This window comes from Nematostella vectensis, chromosome 12, assembly GCF_932526225.1.
Source record: "Nematostella vectensis chromosome 12, jaNemVect1.1, whole genome shotgun sequence".
Taxonomy (NCBI): Eukaryota; Metazoa; Cnidaria; class Anthozoa; order Actiniaria; family Edwardsiidae; genus Nematostella; species Nematostella vectensis.
This window is the reverse complement of record NC_064045.1, coordinates 8971564-8991259: the sequence shown is the minus strand read 5'-3', so window position 1 is coordinate 8991259 and position 19696 is coordinate 8971564. Positions and strand designations below refer to the sequence as shown.

The following is a 19696-nucleotide window of genomic DNA, read 5'->3' as shown; positions in this document are numbered from 1 at the left end:
AAATTAATGATGTTTGTTAATAGCTGGTATTTCACCAATGGATAGATAAATAGGGTCCACAATAGTTTCTATGGGGCAAGGGCACAAAACGGAACTGTGCCGCAAAATATCTGTTTCGCTGCTCGTTTTTGGTTGGCTGGGAAGATCTTAGACCCCTCGGTTGCTGGGAAAAAATTGTCCCGAGTGGTTCTGCTTGCAAATTTGCTTAGTCGAACTAGTTCTGCTTGGAATATTTTGGGCGGTTGCTTGGAAAAAAAAGAATTGTCCCAACCGATTATACGGGAAATTATCCATGTGTAAACACTGTATAAACACCGCTGGCTGGAAAGAAAATACCTAAGCAATGCTGGCTAGGAAAAAAAAATAAAGAATGGTCCCTCTTGGGAAAAATTTACAGATAATTTTTTCCAAGGAACTTTTAAAATGGATTTAATATTTTAGGCATGAGAACATATTTAACGTGTTTCGGGAAGAGGGGCTCGTTGTATGCCTTTGTGTATGGGATGCGCAGGTTTTTTACGGGATAACGCGATTTGGAGGGGTCTTAAATCGCTTGCCAATGGGATTTCTTTTAATAGTTGACCGACCGCCATGTATAAGTCAAATACGAGTATCTTATAATCTTTACGAATATCTATCGAAACAAATTCCTTTAGATCATATGTGTTCAATCATGTGCTCAATGCTTCAATTGATGTAGGGATGTTTTGTCTAAGCGCATATTTAATTATTCTTTATTTCGGTATTTGTGGTGACAACAAGAATAATCCTGATAACTCGAACTTTCTGTAGTGAACGTCTCGTTTCTTCTATTTTGGCTTGCTGTGGCGAATCTAAACGTGTCAAGAGAGGGGATTCGTGGTCTCTCTCTATGCGTTTTTTGAATATTTTAGGTTTCCTGTGGTGGTCTCTTTCTATCGCGTTTTCGGATATTTGGGTTTCCTTTAGCAAATCTGAAAGTGTCAAGAGAGGGGATTCGTGGTCCCTCTCTATCTTGTTTTCGAATATTTGGGTTTCCTGTGGTCTCTCTCTATCTCGTTTCTTCTATTTTGGCTTGCTGTGGCGTGGCGAATTCAAAAGTGACAAGAGAGGGTATTCGTGGTCTCTATGGGTTTTCGAATATTTGGATTTCCTGTGGACTCTCTATACGTTTTTGAATGTTTGGGCTTGCTGTGGCAAATTTAAAAGTGACAAGAGGGGGTCTCAATAAGAATAAACTTAACACTTTGACCCCTCAACCGGCCTGTACCGGCTTTGAGAAGTACCCACAACCTCCCAAAAATGCATAAATGCAAAATAAACACATGAAGATACTCAGGCATCAGTCTTCAGCTCAGAATATTTCCTTTTCTGGAAATACTTTTTTGTTTTGACATTCGAGGCATCAAAACATTGAAACAACCAATCACAGATGAAATTGTAAGATGACGTCATAACACTCGCTGGACCTAAGTAAAAAAAACATGGCGGCCATTAAGAGACGAAGAATGAGAGCATAAAACAGTATCTTTCTGCTTTTTGGTGGGATTTAGACGTATAAAAACTTGAAAGACTTGTAGAAAAGCCTTTGGGCGCAAAGATGTGGTATTTCGAATTGCTATGTTAGGTGTGAAAGTCCGATTCGCTATAGTCAACAGATGACGGCGAGGATGATGGCCATCACGATTGAATTACAGCTTGGAAGCGTAATTATACTGGAATTCGAAGGCACAAGTAAGGGTGGACAAGCAGCCATGAATTCTTGACTCTGGAGTTGACTACTCAGTACTGCAAATGGTTTTCGTTGTGTTATATATGCATATATATGCAGCCCGCGTTATATATACTTATATATGCAGCCCCGTCCGAGTTTGTCGGCCGATCATGAACATTCAGTATTCAAATTGCCTTGTGCAGGCGCTGTTAAAAGCTGAATGGGATCTAGAATTTTTCAAGGGTTGTTCAATTTATGAAAACTATTACAATAGCTTTGTGCTTTTAAAAAAAGGGTTGGACCACAGAACCACACCTGAATCAGCTACTGCAGAAAATGACTTGACACATACAGTATTTTATATTTGTTTTAATGACTTAACATTTGCTTGTGGAAGAAAGACTTTTCAGCTCAAAGGTTATATCGAATTTCCCTTTACCCCCGATGACAAATCTTTGGTCGCTATTAGCTACATCCGTGAGGCACAAATTACACGAAGGAATTGCCATATATTGGTTTGCACGCTTCGCGCCTTCGCTGTCGAACTCTCGTGCAAAATCATAACATTCTAAAAATTATATATATGCAGGAAACATGGAGCTATTGACCAATCGTGTGGCTCGTTACATTTGAACCAGATGACAGCCAACCAAGGTGATAGCATCTAATCTTTAGCCAAATAATAGCTCAGATTCTTTAAAAAAATTCAAATGGAACAAGTAAAAAAAGCAGAATCACGCCTCTTAACAAAACACTAAAAAAAACCACAAATGCTGAGGTCGTCAAGTTAAGGTGGTCATTTTGCTAAAATATCTGTGATAATCAAGTCATACAAGCAACTGCCTACAAAAGACGACAAACATGCCAGGCAAAAAAGGTCTTTACTAAAGCCGGCTGAATGTTTTCTCGGTTTTATTTAATTTTAGTACGTCATAGGTTTAAAACACTTAGGACATCTAGGCGTCTTTAGTCGTCTCTGTCAAGGAAAACTACCCAATCGCCAAAACACTGGAGCGACAGAACGGTATAACCTAGCCCCAGAAAGGTCGGGTGATTACAGCTTTGAACATTTTTAAACAATTTTGACACAGTTACGATATGTATACTTCTCCCCATCAAATATGGCTCTCTTTTTCTTTGGTCAAGACCAGCTCACATGATATAGCACCTTTTGCAATTCTTACCTGTAAAACCGGCTAAAACGGCGAAAAGACACAAAATTTCCCGGAACAGTTTCATCTTGCTTGAGTATGAGAAGTGTCTGATAATCCCTCAACAGTTTTATTTCTGGGATACCTGTGGTAGCCCAGTTATGAATTGCAACTGTTTTTTTTCCGTGGTCCCGGGAAATCTGCAATGTTTCGCAATACCCCAAGAGCCTTTGCGCCATAGTCAATACTTCGCTTGTTTATCTGGTAGCATATTGCTTATCTCCAATAGCGTCAGAGCTCGTAGCGACCAAGGAATGTTGTTTGCTTTCTCTTCGCTCGCGATACGACAAGAGATGTACGTGAATTCTAAGGATGCCTTACTGTTTACTCGTCAGAGTTTTGAAGCCATAGACGAGGAGATCTCTGCGTTAGAGATTTGTTGAAATTCATGTCAATTTGAATTTTTACCGCGTATTTCCTTCGTCGATTCATGATACGATTAGTCGAAGACCCGACCCGTAGGGCCGTAGAGAAAGAAACAAGTGTTCGGGAGCTTTCTTCAAGGCCAAAATTTGAGGTGCTTTAGCTTTATACACTCGGGAATGAAGTAAAGTTAATTACATTTATTTCTTATGTGCATTTTGTATTTTGGTGGGAAAACGGCTGATATAGTCAACAAGGGAATGCTAGGGAATGCTGTTGAGACCCCAAATAAATTGTGGCTAATAATCGCGGGTTTATTGGAACAATCAAACAATGATATGTATAAGTACCTATTTATTACAATACTTACTGCTACTAAATTTTTTTTTTAAAAGGTGAGTTTTTTTTTTCTAATATTTCTCATTATTATTGTTCCCCCAATGCTGCTGCTTCCTAAGTGATGCTCTAAAATTCGCCATGAATATGCTAATATCTTAAAACATTTTTTGCTTAGTATTCAGATTTTATTACAATCCCTTACAGTTAGAAGGTAGCAAGGTCTCCAGTGAGAGACCGGAGTTCCAAGAAAGGAAGAAGCAGCTCCCATTCGTATCTATATATCTGTCTTCACATCTGTTTCTATATTTTTTTAAATTTCAAAGCAAATGCATCCAAGGAATGTTTGGCCATAGCCCCCCCTTGTTACATCCATGGTATTCTAGAAGTTAACCAGAGGTGTAGTCTTGCCTGAAGGAGTAATTCAAACAGCACCAGAAATATAGGGCCAGCTCATTGTCTCACAAGAGTAGCTGTTGGAAAACAACTTGGTGGACTAAATATATCTTTTGACTTTCCAGATTATTTGTTTGAAAATTGCTATATCCTAAAAACTGTTTTGACCCTCCCCCCACAAATGTGCTATCACTTATAACAATTTTCAAACACATTTTCTATGACAGTGCTCTGCTGTGGATTATATCTCTTTCTATGTAGTTTATGTGTATGCTAGTGTATGCTCTCTACACTGCTGTATGATAGCATTTGGTAGAAATTTACACTGTAAAAGATAGGACAATCAGTCATGTCCACTTTCATGGTGAGTCCCCATGGAGAGTTGGTGCTTCTTACCATTCTTGCCCCAATCAGTGTTATGATATGGCATTTATAATATAACTGAAGATTTTACAAATGTTTTTAGTATATCCAGGCAGTATTATTATGGCCAAAAATATTGTCATACATATACACAGGTAACCCATCAGGTATCCCAGTCAACCCTGCGTGCAGGGTCTTGTCTTAATAAACAGTTTCCTTCAGCCAAGCAGAACTTCTTTTTTGAACAGCCTTCTGTAAAAAATCAGTCGGTTGGAGCAAAATTAATGATGTTTGTTACTAGCTGGTATTTCACCATTGGATAGATAAATAGGGTCCACAATAGTTTTTATGGGGCAAGGGCACAAAACGGAACTGTGCCGCAAAATATCTGTATGGCTGCTCGTTTTTGGTTGGCTGGGAAGATATTAGACCCCTCGGTTGCTGGGAAAAAATCGTCCCTAGTGGTTCTGCTTGCAAATTTGCTTAGCCGAACTAGTTGGGCTTGGAATATTTTGGGCGGTTGCTTGGAAAAAAAAAATTGTCCCGACCGATTATACGGGAAATTATCCATGTGTAAACACTGTATAAACACCGCTGGCTGGAAAGAAAATACCTAAGCAATGCTGGCTAGGAAAAAAAAAAGAATTGTCCATCTTGGGAAAAATTTACAAATATTTTTTTCCAAGGAACTTTTAAAATGGATTTAATATTTTCGGCATGAGAACATATTTATAACGTGTTTCGGGAAGAGGGGCTCGTTGTATGCCTTTCCATGGGATAGGCAGGTTTTTTACGGGATAACGCGATTTGGAGGAGTACCTTAAATTGCTTGCCAATGGGATTTCTTTTAATAGTTGCCCGACCGCCAAGTCAAATACGAGTATCTTATAATCTTTACGAATATCTATCGAAACAAATTCCTTTAGATCATATGTGTTCAATCATGTGCTCAATGCTTCAATTGATTTAGGGATGTTTTGTCTAGGCGCATATTTAATTATTCTTTATTTTGGTATTTGTGGTGACAACAAGAATAATCCTGATAACTCGAACTTTCTGTTGAACGTCTCGTTTCTTTTATTTTGGCTTGCTGTGGCGTGGCGAATGCCAAAGTGACAAGAGGGGATTCGTGGTCTCTCTCTATGGGTTCTCGGATATTTGGGTTTCCTGTGGACACTCTCTATACGTTTTCGAATGTTTGGGCTTGCTGTAGCAAATCTAAAAGTGACAAGAGAGGGTCTCAATAAGGGTCTCTTAGGAGGGTCTCAATAAGAATAAACTTAACACTTTGACCCCTCAACCGGCTTGTACCGGCTTTGAGAAGTACCCACAACCACCCAAAAATGCATAAATGCAAAATAAACACATGAAGATACTCAGGCATCAGTCTTGGTCAATGTCAGGTCATTAGTCAATAGTCTTGAAATGCATCCAACCAAGGTGATAGCAGCTAATCTTTAGCTAAATAATAGCTCAAGTTCAAATCGACCAAGGAAAAAAAACAGAATCACCCCTTTCAACAAAACGCTTAAAATACACAAAGGAGGGAGATCAGCAAACACAGCTCAAGACACAGATAAAAATTGTTCTGATTCTCCAGGTTCATTTACATGGCCTCAAACAACAATGTCCACTCCTTGAAGGCTTGTGAAACCATCTTGAATACCATTACGGATTGCAAAGCATTCTGGGAGATCCAGGAAAATACACGAGGGGAGGGCCAGTCAACACTTCTCTCCCCAAAGTCAGACGTTTTTTAAAGTCTTTTTATCCCAAAAACAAACAAATCAATTTCAGGTCATACAGAGCCAGAATAGCAGGGTAAACAGTTTTGGAATAAATTTGGTTTCAGAAAAGACAGAATTTAGGAGAGCTGTGGTGATTCATTGGAAAATTATTTTCTCATCCAATCAAAGCCAAACAAGGACACAATTTCCTTATAGCTGTTTTTTTTTTATGAAAAATATAAGCAAACTGGCACAGCGACGAGGGAATAAAAATGAGACCGCAAAGAACTGGTTGTAAAGCTAGAATACCGAATTTAACGGGCTGTATAAAACTCAAAATAGGTTTCTGTTTTCGGTCTGTTTTTTTTTTATTATTCAGCTGACAAATAGTTAGGGGTCAATGTGTTAATAAGAATATTTTTTTCTTTAATAAATTACAGAATCAGAAGACGGTTTATAAGTCCGCAGTGGCTATATTCCCGACATCCGGGAAAGGTCCTCGGTAGACTAAATGCCCGACAGTTACCAATTATTTAAATAACCCAATAAATTGTCGACCTAGTGAGTACAAAGTATTCTATATTTGTTTAGAAAGGGCAAACGATTCTGAAATCAGCTTACACTATAAAATCTAATAAAAAAATTATCTTTGAATTTTATCTGCTACAATGACATTGTGGATAAAGAGGTTTAATGGACTAAATTCCCGACAGTTACCAGTTTGATCAAATAAGCCAGTCATATAGCCACTGCGTTACTTGAAAAGTAAGTAACCCTAAAACTAAACCCTAACATCTGGGTACCCTGTGCTGTATTAATTCAAGATCGTAAGTGATGACATTTTTATGGTCACCCTGTGGTATGTGTTGCCATGTAAGCGTGAAGACGAGCTGCATACATGGCTTAAGCCCCGTCGGAAAATCCTGGCTTTACACTGCAATATCACGACTGCTTCGTAAAGACGACATGACTGATAGTGACAGTACTGAAAAACGCAAGACTAGTTCCGGTACCTTGCGGTTAAACCAGCCTTTTTTGTTATGAAATGACGGCGTTTTACCGGCAAACTGTCACATTTTGGTGAATGCTAAGAAAACTAGATCAAACCTAAGGCTATCATTTTCTTTATGACTCCCTCATTATCAAACAAATCTGTAATCTTTTGTACAGTATGGTTTTAATGCTGTACGGTAAGTCAAAACAGCGACTGAAGTCAGCCATTCGTACCTTCACTCGAACGATTCAACACTACGATTTTGTTTGTTTTCGCCAGAACTGAAGTCAGCCATTCGTACCTTTACTCGAACGATTCAACACTACGATTTTGTTTGTTTTCGCCAGAACACGCGCATGCGCATACGCTATTCAGCACTGTCACTTATGGTAATAGTAAACAGCAAAAAAAACAAAAACAAAATAAAAATAAATAAACAAAATCAATTACATGGCCAAGAATCAAACCTCGTCCAGGTCAGGTAAAATGCCAAAAAATAGACCATACTTCCAGACATACGCTGAAACACCGTATGGCAGCATAAAGCTTTACGGCTAAGCTGGGGATTTCGGCCCCCGCACAGCTATCTGGCGTACTGTACAACACAACCGTGCATGAATGGTAAGGCAATAACCAGGATCTCAGTCCTGTCTTAGTCGGTTCACGCCACGCACAGTGGCGTAAACATTTATAATTCCGACGACAAAGTTCAATGAAGAATCGTTTGCTCTTTCTCGACAAATTTAGAATACGTTGTCTTTACTAGGTAAACAATTTACTGGGTTATTTGAATACATTGAAAACTGCCGGGCATTTGGTCCATCGAGGACCTTTTCCGACTGTCGGGTATATAGCCACTGCGTTATTAGCTGTATTTGGTTTGCACCGAATTTGTAACTCGAAGCCTCAGTAAAAGATGTAACAAATTATTTGTCGACGGGAATTCTACAAAATTGCTCGTGGAAAAGTCACGGCCTTAGCCAATTACGCACAAACTCTACATCATTATCAACGACGTCGTTTATGTCATTCTTGATGTCTTCTTTGTCATCTTTTTCATCTCTTTCGTCACCTCGGCTATCTGTATGAAAAAAACAGCTACATTACATACTTCACATATTTCGCTTAGCAAAAGAATGGCGCCAAACAAGTGACGTGTAGCTTCAAATGTGGAGTTTGAAAAACACCACAGATAGGTCCTGGGAGCACAATGATGAATTTGATGATGGATCCTCTCCCTCTCTCCCTCATAAGGTTCAACTTACAGGCCCGTACCCTGGATTTTTTTTTTTGGGGGGGGGGGGAGGGGTGCATAATCCGAAAAATTGGACCTAATTTTTCCGCGGGGGTAGGAAGGGAGTACGTTCTCTTGACCACCCCCGAAAAAAAACAAAAAGGGATTTTTTTATGCCTTTGCAATACCTCCACGAGAAGCTTATTGTCAGATTTGACTACATACCAGAGTGATCTAGCTCATGCTTTATAGTTTTGTCTAAAAATGGCACGTCTATTGAGAATCGGCCTTTGTGTGTGTGTGTGTGTGTGGGGGGGGGGGGGGGGGGGGGGGGGGGGGGGGGGGGGGGGGGGGGGGGGGGGGGGGGGGGGGGGGGGGGGGGGGGGGGGGGGGGGGGGGGGTTCGCACCCCCTGTGCGGGTTCGGGCCTGCCTTAGAAGGTGTGAAATCTTATGATTTGTACCAGGCCATGTCTTGGGGGTCCAAGCAATACTCAGTCAGTCCATAAACCATATACCAGTCAGTTCATAAACCGTACCAGTCAGTCCATAAACACAACCAATCAATCCGATAACCGTACAAATCAGTCCATTTACCGTACCGATCAGTCGATAAACAGCATTGGTGTAGTGCTGCCCGGCGCAAAACTTCTCCGAGTCCTTGCAAGGCTGGTAGCATTTGTCGACGCAGCGAGAGGATTTCCCGTCCATGGCGTATGTCTTCTCTGCGTCTTTGCTGCTCCAACACTCTCCTGTGTAACACCAAAGTCAGGGTAAGAAAGCTCATAAAACATTGAAACCGTAAACTGCTCGTTAAATCGCCCAGGCTCGACTGGTATGATCTTACTCGAAATAAATGCATAACAGTCATTATCATTAATATAGAGCTGAAGTCAGAATTTTGATATGGGCGCCGAAGGAGTAACATCACACATATCTATCGCATCCCCCCCCCTCCAACCACAAATGCACTTTTTTGTCATTTATCGGGTTCTCTCATTTGGGTTTTTTACCGAAACAAAAACTTCAACGCCTACCGGAAGACTATTTAAATTCGGGCTTTTGCCTGTGAGCCTATGATAGCTTCTACTCATGCCTTACCAGGGGCGTAGCAGCCAAAAATACAGTATGTATTAGACATTATCTAAAAAACAGGAGGAGATGCCTTGAAAGGGACTTTTGCCCCCTCATCCCCTGTTAAAAATCCTGGCTACGCCGCTGCTTACCGTAGAACTGAAGACCGAAAGTGTTCCATCCCTTGGCCTTGGTGATGTGGGCGCATCTGCAGGCAAGCTCCGGTATATAGGTATCCCAATGCGCCCAATCGATCGAATGACCGGATGAAATATCAGTGCGAGACTTGTCACGATCAGTCATGATGTAAACAGGAAGAGGTCGAGCTACCTTGTGGTTGTCAGCAAAACATCCCACTTTCTCGAACTTCAGGTCGCAATCAGGCTCTGGAATCAAATGAGACATAGAGAAGCAAGTTAAACACGTGCTGACAATAATGTACGAACAACCTCGCGTGCGTAAAACTTATTTACCGCCAAAAGGTTTCCTGCCTTAAAACGGACTAAACTCTACACCCCCTTGGTGGCTAAAAAGTGGGTAATTTCTTACTAAGAAATCTTCAAATACTATGCTTTCTCCATATGATTGGTACCTATAACTGCCCAGCCCCCGTCAGTCAATCCTTGGTACGCGCCTTCTATACGCCCACTCTTACCAATATGGTAGACATAGTTGCTCCACTGTTTGCCTGAGCAGAAGCGATTTCCTTTCTCACACTTCTTGATAGCTTGCTTGTGAGCGTCTATCTCGGTTGAGGCGCAATTCTCACTCTTGCCGTACTTAGCGTATTCTTTGCCTGTGGGGGTAGGGCCGCTCCAACATTCTCCTAAAAATATTATGGAGTTTATACCACATCTTGGAATTATTATTTGAAAGTATGGGATACATTTGATAAAATTTATCTAACCTTTTTCTTCTCCTCTCGTTAGCCCCAATCCACTCTCTTCACACCCACCATGAATTTCCCTTAAAAGAATCTGTCAGTCTGCTTTAGCTCCTATGTATTTTGGCAAAACCTCCTCACTTTCTTTCCAGAATTCTATATAGTTGAAGCATGGTGCTGTATGATGTATCTTACCATAAAATTGAAGTGCAAAGTAGCTATATCCCTTGGCCTTCGCTAGCTTGGCACAGCGGCAAGCAAATTCTGGCACGTATTTATCCCACCTCAACCACTCAATAAGTTGATCTCCCTTCACATCACTGCTTTCATCTCGCTCGTTTAGGATTTCAACTGGTAGAGCCCTGTTCGCCATGTCATGGTAGCAACCGACAGAATGGAACGGGACTTCACACGCATTAGGACAGGAGTATTCGTGCGCGTCCGCTGCTGTAAAACCACGTAAGTCAAACATAAATAAGCCTTGTAACCAAGGGATTGAGCATTCGAAGGTGTGGGGTTGTTGAGAAGGATTTTTTTTACACGTAGAAGGCGTAAAAGGAAGTGTTTTGTCACATTGTGGCGTTTTTTTTTACCAAAAGATGTTGAATTTTTCAGCCCTCGATGGGTCTAAAATGCACGACCCCTTCCCTCCCTCGGGAATACCCGAGTGAAACTCCTTATTATAAGCCATAGCACACAGTGGTACCTCTATCAAACATCGATACCCAGAACCGAAGAGGTCAAGGGTTCAGGAAAAGCAAAATAATTACGGTCAATACGTTACTACAGTAGTTTTGCCGCCGTAAAATCACATTGGGGGGTGAGGAATGTATCTTCGTTTATGGCCTCACCCCTGTCACTCTCAAGCTGTTCATTATTATTATTATTTTTATTGTCTTTGTCCCAGGAAGGTCTAATGGCCGCTAATAGAGCTAGTAGTAACAGTGAATAAAACATTGGGACTAAAGAATTGGTGCACTCGGCCGCAGTATGGAAGTGTCTGCTTTTATAAAGCAGGGGCGGATCCAGGATTTCAAAAGGGGAGGGGGGTGGATGATGGCCGGGTAGACGGCTTATAACAGGTCCAGTGGTTCTTGATCACTACCTGACTACATAGTTCTTAAAATACTTCACGCTGAATTGGATTTGTCGCGTCAGCAAAGTCAAACAGGGCGTTTATTTTCTTCAAACAAGTATTTTTTTTTACTCAAAAAGGGGGGTTGGATATCCCCCCATTCCACCTCTTCTGTATCCGCCCCAGAGTCATAAATGTAGTGTTTGAGAGACAAATAGATTTTGTGATTTTGAAAAGTGTCAGCTTAAAGAGGTGCTACAGTATATAGGGAGCAGAGTACAACGCCCTTGAAAATCTCGGTAAGTCCCCTGATTCAAAAACAAGAGAGCATGAAAATCTTTGCTCTCATGACAGCGAAATGCTCCGCGTTTACAGGAAAACGACCCCAGAATTGCTGGCAAAGCTTCGCCTCATGACAGCGAAATGCTCCGCGTTTACAGGAAAACTACCCCAGAATTGCTGGCAAAGCTTCGCCTCATGACAGCGAAATGCTCCGCGCTTACAGGAAAACGACCCCAGAATTGCTGGCAAAGCTTCGCCTCATGACAGCGAAATGCTCCGCGTTTACAGGAAAACGACCCCAGAATTGCTGGCAAAGCTTCGCTTGGTTGGACAGAACACAATAAAAGTGTTGGCGAGGCACGAGTCACAGCAATCAATGGCTGTAGCTATAGCATTTTTTAACACAACTGTTTATTACATGTCTCGACCATCTGCTTTACAACGAACGAACACCCTATAATATACTCCTTACACAGGTAGCCCGGTCATAACACAGGTAGCCCGGACAATACAGTAGCTTTTCTAAATGTTCTAAAAAAGCCTTGAGCGAGCGCGCGGGAAATCGGTGATGTTCTAAAAACGTTAGGTCTAGGGCCTATTTTCAAAATGGCGGTCTGTAAAATCGTAGTAAACACGAATTCCTGTTAGTTTACCTCGAAATTCTCAACGTACAAAGCTTTAGGGCGACAAAAAAGCGAAAATGAGATTGAAGCGGAATTCTAAATGTGGTATGTAATATTCTAATGAGGAATTGACGGAGAGAGCTCGAAAAATGTCCGCTTTCAAGACAAAATTGGTTGACTAGACAAAAATGGTTGACCGACCGGGCTTGCAAGGCTTTGGGAGACAATGGGTTGCGCTAATTGCACGGGGCTTATAAGGATTTGGGCGCTTTTGTTCAATTCTGAAATTGCTAAAATACCTTATTTCCTAATGACCTATTAAAGTTTAATTTAGTGTTTCTGTATTTGCACGACTTCTTTTGTTCAAAATCAAGGACATCTCAGTGTTTCGTGAGAAATAAACCTTTTTTTAAAATCGAACATTTAGCTTTTGAGGGGTGGGGGTGGAGTTTGCTGTAAAGAAGGATATTATGAGTAGCAACATCTTTTGGTCCAAAGATAGCCACACTAAAACAAATCCCATTCACGCCTGCTCTTAGATCTTATATGGGATGCATGACCCCTCTCCCTCCCTCCCCTGGGAAGACCCGAGTGAAATATCTCATTCCAGGCCCGTGCCCAGGAATTTTCTTTGGGGGGGGGGGTACGGAATTCGAAAAAGTGGGCCTAATTTTTCGGGGAAGGGGTGAGCTCTCTGATAAAAATCTGACCACCTCCGAAAGAACAAAGGGGGATTTTTTTATGCCTTATATGCCTTATATGCCTTTTATGCAGTATCTCCAAATTTAATTTAGTGTTTCTTAATTTGCACGACTTCTTTTGTTCTAAATCAAGGACATCCCAGTCTTTCGTGAGAAATAAACCTTTTTTTAAAATCGAACATTTAGCTTTTGAGGGGTGGGGGTGGAGTTTGCTGTAGAGAAGGATATTATGAGTAGCAACATTTTTGGTCCAAAGATAAAAGCCACACTAAAACAAATCCCATTCACGCCTGCTCTTAGATCTTATATGGGATGCATGACCCCTCTCCCTCTCTCCCCTGGGAAGACCCGAGTGAAATATCTTATTCCAGGCCCGTACCCAGGAATTTTCTTTGGAGGGGGGGGGGGGGGGGTACGGAATTCGAAAAAGTAGACCTAATTTTTCGGGGAAGGGGTGAGCCCTCTGATAAAAATCTGACCACCTCCGAAAGAACAAAGGGGTTTTTTTATACCTTTTATGCCTTCTATGCCTTTTATGCAGTATTCCCACGGGACGTTTATTGTCGGATTTGGCTACATACCAGAGTGATCTAGCGGATGCTGTATAGTTTTGTCTACAAATAGCACGTCTATTAAGAACCGAAAGTGGACCTTCGGCCGTTGTGGGTGGGGGGGGGGGGGGGTGCGTTCACACCCCCTGCACTCCCCTTGGTACGGGCCTGTATTCTTACTCGTTAAACACAGTGGTGCCCTACAAAAAGGTTTAGGAAAAGCAATGAAAATATGGTATACCTTACCAAGGTATAATTTGTCGCCGCAAAATTCCAATGGGTATATGTATTTTCGTTTAGGGCCAAACCCCTATCACCACTCACAAGCTGTTCATTATTCTTATTGTCTATGTCAAAAAAAAGGCTCATGGTCGCATATAGAACTAGTAGTAACAGTGAACAAAACATTGGGACTAGAGAGTTAGAGGATGCGGCCGCATTATGGAAGTAGCCGTAGCCATTAAATGCAGTGTTTGAGAGACAAATATTTTGCTATATTGTGAAGTGTCAGCTTAAAGAGGTACCATAATATATAGGGAGTAGAGTATAGCATGAAAATCTTTGCTCTCATGACAGCGAAATGCTTCGCGTTTACAGTGAGACGACGCCCAGAATTGCTGGCAAAGCTTCGCTCGGTTGAACACAACACAATAAAAGGGCTGGCGCGCGAGGTACGAGTCACAGCGATCAATGGCTGTTATGGTCTTAAAGAGCCTGAGCGAGCGCGCAGGAAATCGTAGTAAACAAGAATGTATTGTAAGTTACCGTGGAAATTCTCAACGTACCAAGCTTTAGGGCGACAAAAGACCAAATATGGCATGTAATGTCCTTATAAGGAATTGACCGCGAGTGGGATAGAAAAACGTCAGTTTTCAAAAGACAAGATTGATTGACTGGCCTTTGCAGCATCTCCCGATATCATTCACAAGTACCGCCAGTAATACCAGGCCTACGAATCTTTTTGGGTAGCAATTGTGGCACCTAATTGCATGGGGCTTATAAGGATTTGGGTGCTATTGTTTGAACTCTAAGCACTAAAATACCTAATGCACGATGACACATTTAAAGCTACAGGAAATTCATTAAAATAGACATTCTGTTTAATTTAGTTTATGTATTTGCACGACTTATTTTGCTCAAAATCAAGGACATCTCAGTGTTCATAAGAGATAAACCTTTTGAAAATGAATTTGAAGTACCTGAAGTACTAAAAGATTATCCTAAAGAGATTATACCTTGTAAAAGGTATTCCGAAAAACTTATTATAACTGGTCACACATTTGGTATAAGTTCTAGAAAAGATATTGTAGCAAGAATCGTCAAAATAAAAGGAGGTCAAACATTGCAAACACCAGAGAAAGAAATACAAAATTGTCAAACACGATAAAAAAGAAGTTTCTTAGAGTTTCTCTCTCCTGTACGTGTTTGCATTACTCAGTAAAAGAGTACCAGGCATATAATTACTTTCTGAAATAACTTATAAAATATAATTTATATATAGATTATCTGCTTTTACGATTTGGGGAAAAAAAGGCACTTCTTACCTGTGAAACCGGCTAAAACAGCAAAAAGACACAGGAGGGCTTGAGACGATACGTCCATCTTGCTTCGTGTGCTAAACTGCGAGTGATGGCGGGCACTGGGAGCTTTAGCTGTTGTCAAAACCCAGCCAGTCGAAGCAAGAGAGATGCAAATAAATTCCCTAGGGTCTATGAGGTTAATCCCCGTCGCGTAGATAAAGAGCTAAATTTAAAAAGTCAAATCTAAGTCTTAAATTGTTCTAAAGATTGGTAAAACCCTGTTTTGGAATGCAGTTTAGGTCGTTTGAACGATTCACAAACGAGTATTTTGTTATCATTTACCATGGTTGCAGCGTTGTTCGAGAAAAAGACGCTATGTACAATTATTATTGTAAACAAGACAGCATCAAGGATAAGCAAACACTATGCGCATTCTTTAGAGAAAGACAGCGGAGAGAATTGAATGGCTAAACTCTGGATCAATACACGGAGGCATATTAAATGAATCCTTAAAAGAAAAGCTAAATCTTTTCCTCAACACAAACGGTACCAAACCGAACACATTCACTGGAATTAAGGAGCTAAGCAAAGAGTTAACTTAAATTTTGTTTCTTACCGAGTTATTGCCCGCGCAATAAAATCGTAGTAAACACGGATTCCTGTTAGTTTACCTCGAACTTCTCAACGTACAAAGCTTTAGGGCGACAAAAAAGCGAAAATGAGATTGAAGCTGAAACCTAAATGTGGTATGTAATATCCTAATGAGGAATTGACGGAGAGAGCTCGAAAAATGTCCGCTTTCAAGACAAAAATTGGTTGACTGGACAAAAATGGTTGGCCGGGCTTACAAGGCTTTGTGAGACAATGGGTTGCGCTAATTGCACGGGGCTTATAAGGATTTGGGCGCTTTTTTTCAATCCTGAAATTGCTAAAATACCTTATTTCCTAATGACCTATTGAAGTTTAATTTAGTGTTTCTTTATTTGCACGACTTCTTTTGTTCAAAATCAAGGACATCTCAGTGTTTAGTGAGAAATAAACCTTTTTTTAAAATCGAAAATTTAGCTTTTGAGGGGTGGGGGTGGAGTTTGCTGTAGAGAAGAATATTATGAGTAGCAACATTTTTGGTCCAAAGATAAAAGCCACACTAAAACAAATCCCATTCACGCCTGCTCTTATATCTTATATGGGAAGCATGACCCCTTTCCCTCTCTCCCCTGGGAAGACCCGAGTGAAATATCTTATTCCAGGCCCGTGCCCAGGAATTTTCTTTGGGGGGGGGGGGGGGTACGGAATTCGAAAAAGTGGACCTAATTTTTCGTGGAAGGGGTGAGCTCTCTGATAAAAACCTGACCACCTCCGAAAGAACACAAAGGGGGATTTTTTATGCCTTATATGCCTTATATGCCTTATATGCCTTTTATGCAGTATCTCCACCAGAAGTTTATTTTGTCGGATTTGGCTACATACCAGAGTGGTCTAGCTTATGCTGTATAGTTTTGTCTACAAGAAGCACGTCTATTGAGAACCGAAAATGGACCTTCGGCCGTTGTGGGGTGGGGGGGGGGGGGGGGGGGTGGGGGTGCGTTTGCACCCCCTGCACTCCCCTTGATACGGGCCTGTATTCTTACTCGTTAAACACAGTGGTGCCCTACAAAAAGGTTTAGGAAAAGCAATGAAAATACGGTATACCTTACCAAGGTATAATTTGTCGCCGCAAAATTCCAGTGGGTATATGTATTTTCGTTTAGGGCCAAACCCCTATCACCACTCACAAGCTGTTCATTATTCTTATTGTCTATGTCCAAAAAAGGTCTCATGGTCGCAAATAGAACTAGTAGTAACAGTGAACAAAACATTGGGACTAAAGAGTTACAGGATGCGGCCGCATTATGGAGGTAGCCGTAGCCAATAAATGCAGTGTTTGAGAGACAAATATTTTGCTATATTTTGAGAAGTGTCAGCTTAAAGAGGTACCACAATATATAGGGAGTAGAGTATAGCATGAAAATCTTTGCTCTCATGACAGCGAAATGCTTCGCGTTTACAGTGAGACGACGCCCAGAATTGCTGGCAAAGCTTCGCTCGGTTGAACACAACACAATAAAAGGGCTGGCGCGCGAGGTACGAGTCACAGCGATCAATGGCTGTTATGGTCTTAAAGAGCCTGAGCGAGCGCGCAGGAAATCGTAGTAAACAAGAATGTATTGTAAGTTACCGTGGAAATTCTCAACTTACCAAGCTTTAGGGCGACAAAAGACCAAATATGGCATGTAATGTCCTTATAAGGAATTGACCGCGAGTGGGATAGAAAAACGTCAGTTTTCAAAAGACAAGATTGATTGACTGCCCTTTGCAGCATCTCCCGATATCGTTCACAAGTACCGCCAGTAATACCAGGCCTACGGATCTTTTTGGGTAGCAATTGTGGCACCTAATTGCATGGGGCTTATAAGGATTTGGGCGCTATTGTTTGAACTCCAAGCACTAAAATACCTAATGCACGATGACGCATTTAAAGCTACAGGAAATTCATTAAAATAGACATTCTGTTTAATTTAGTTTATGTATTTGCACGACTTATTTTGCTCAAAATCAAGGACATCTCAGTGTTCAGTTAGAGATAAACCTTTTGAAAATGAATTTGAAGTACCTGAAGTACTAAAAGATTATCCTAAAGAGATTATAGCTTGTAAAAAGTATTCCGAAAAACTTATTATAACTGGTCACACATTTGGTATAAGTTTTAGAAAAGATATTGTAGCAAGAATCGTCAAAATAAAAGGAGGTCAAACATTGCAAACACCAGAGAAAGAAATACAAAATTGTCAAACACGATAAAAAAGAAGTTTCTTAGAGTTTCTCTCTCCTGTACGTGTTTGCATTACTCAGTAAAAGAGTACCAGGCATATAATTACTTTCTGAAATAACTTATAAAATATAATTTATATATAGATTATCTGCTTTTACGATTTGGTGAAAAAAGGCACTTCTTACCTGTAAAACCGGCTAAAACAGCAAAAAGACACAGGAGGGCTTGAGACGGTACGTCCATCTTGCTTCGTGTGCTAAACTGCGAGTGATGGCGGGCACTGGGAGCTTTAGCTGTTGTCAAAACCCAGCCAGTCGAAGCAAGAGAGATGAAAATAAATTCCCCAGGGTCTATGAGGTTAATCCCCGTCGCGTAGATAAAGAGCTAAATTTAAAAAGTCAAATCTAAGTCTTAAATTGTTCTAAAGATTGGTAAAACCCTGTTTTGGAATGCAGTTTAGGTCGTTTGAACGATTCACAAACGAGTATTTCGTTATCATTTACCATGGTTGCAGCGTTGTTCGGGAAAAAGACGCTATGTACAATTATTATTGTAAACAAGACGGTATCAAGGATAAGCAAACACTATGCGCATTCTTTAGAGACAGACAGCGGAGAGAATTGAATGGCTAAATTCTGGATCAATACACGGAGGCATATTAAATGAATCTTTAAAAGAAAAACTAAACCTTTTCCTCAACACAAACGGTACCAAACCGAACACATTTACTGGAATTAAGGAGCTAAGCAAAGAGTTAACTTAAATTTCGTTTTAGAATTTACACAAACAGTCAATATAATTTGAATAGATATATTGGTATGCGTCCTTTGTAATTTGGTTGCCAAGGTACTGTAATGCTGTTTGGTGGTCGCGTAATCATAATTAGACTTGTAAGCGCTTTATGCGATCCTTATTAAAGAGCGACTACTCAGACACACCGCTGCTATTGTTTTCATATAATATTGGGCGACAAATTATGGGATAAAATCTCGAAATAACCATATAAATATACAAACGTCTATATGTGTTGTTAATTTCTCTTTTATTATGCAATACCAGGACATGGATGTTTTGCTTCAATTACGTTTTCCTTCCCTCCTAGCAATAAGACGCTCTACATTTATAATCCACAAAGGGGTTGCTATCACTGTGGATAAAGGCCAATGGGACAACTTTGTTTTTTGAAATTGCTTGAAATGAATTAGCCTGTTAGCGGAGTTTGGGGGGTGTTACATATATCAAAGCTATTACACGCTAAATCATGTGAACCCTTTCTATTCTTTTATTTTATATAAACAATATACTACAAGTTTCTATTTGGCTTGGATTATTAATTTTCTTAACAGCATTATCAGCATCTACAGCATTATTATATTACATTAACCAGGCCCGTAGCCAGGTTTTTGAACGGGGGGGGGGGGGGGGGGGTGAGGGGGGGGGGACCCATTGCGGACCATTTTCTCTTAGGCAGCTCGTCCTAGATCGCAGTGGTACTCAATTTTCCTTCATCAGAGCGGACCTTCCAGTCAAGTGGGGTGATTCTTCCAACCCCCCCCCCCCCCCCCCCCCTGGCTACGGGCCTGATCAACAGATCTAAAGTAATCTTTGTCTATAGGCATGAGGATTGGTGTGCAATAACAAGTCTCAAAGAGGCACTGGGCGTTATTACAGCACGAGTAGCAGCATTCCTCCCGTCTGTTTTTCCCTGAGATAGACCACAGGGGCGTAGCCAGGGGGGTGGCCCAGGGGGCCCGGGACCCCCCTTATAAATGCCAAAAATACACTTAATGTATGATACATTATCTAAAATACAGGAGAAAATGCCTTGAAAGGGCCTTTTGGCCCCCCTCCTGTTGAAAA

At 40.9% G+C, this 19696-nt stretch overlaps 1 protein-coding gene across 1 annotated transcript; it reads right to left on the bottom strand.

Moving 5' to 3' along the window:
- Positions 1-6492: 6492 nt before the first annotated feature.
- Positions 6493-18357, bottom strand: LOC5511758. The gene is made up of 8 exons (XM_048719444.1): positions 18340-18357; positions 18022-18220; positions 15049-15156; positions 10468-10719; positions 10045-10215; positions 9542-9775; positions 8918-9067; positions 6493-8164 (listed from the first exon to the last, which is right to left on the bottom strand). Exons 1-8 carry the CDS (start codon positions 18340-18342, stop codon positions 8052-8054), a joined length of 1230 nt encoding a protein of 409 aa, XP_048575401.1. The 5' UTR covers positions 18343-18357; the 3' UTR covers positions 6493-8051.
- Positions 18358-19696: the final 1339 nt, after the last annotated feature.

What these genes read in the sequence shown, in the direction of transcription:
- LOC5511758 (XM_048719444.1), bottom strand. An exon ending in CTTTGCACTTCAATTTTATG is followed by an intron (nt 10,216 to 10,467) that starts GTAAGATACATC and finishes TAATATTTTTAG; the next exon opens with GAGAATGTTGGAGCGGCCCT. An exon ending in TTTCGGTCTTCAGTTCTACG is followed by an intron (nt 9,068 to 9,541) that starts GTAAGCAGCGGC and finishes GGTGTTACACAG; the next exon opens with GAGAGTGTTGGAGCAGCAAA.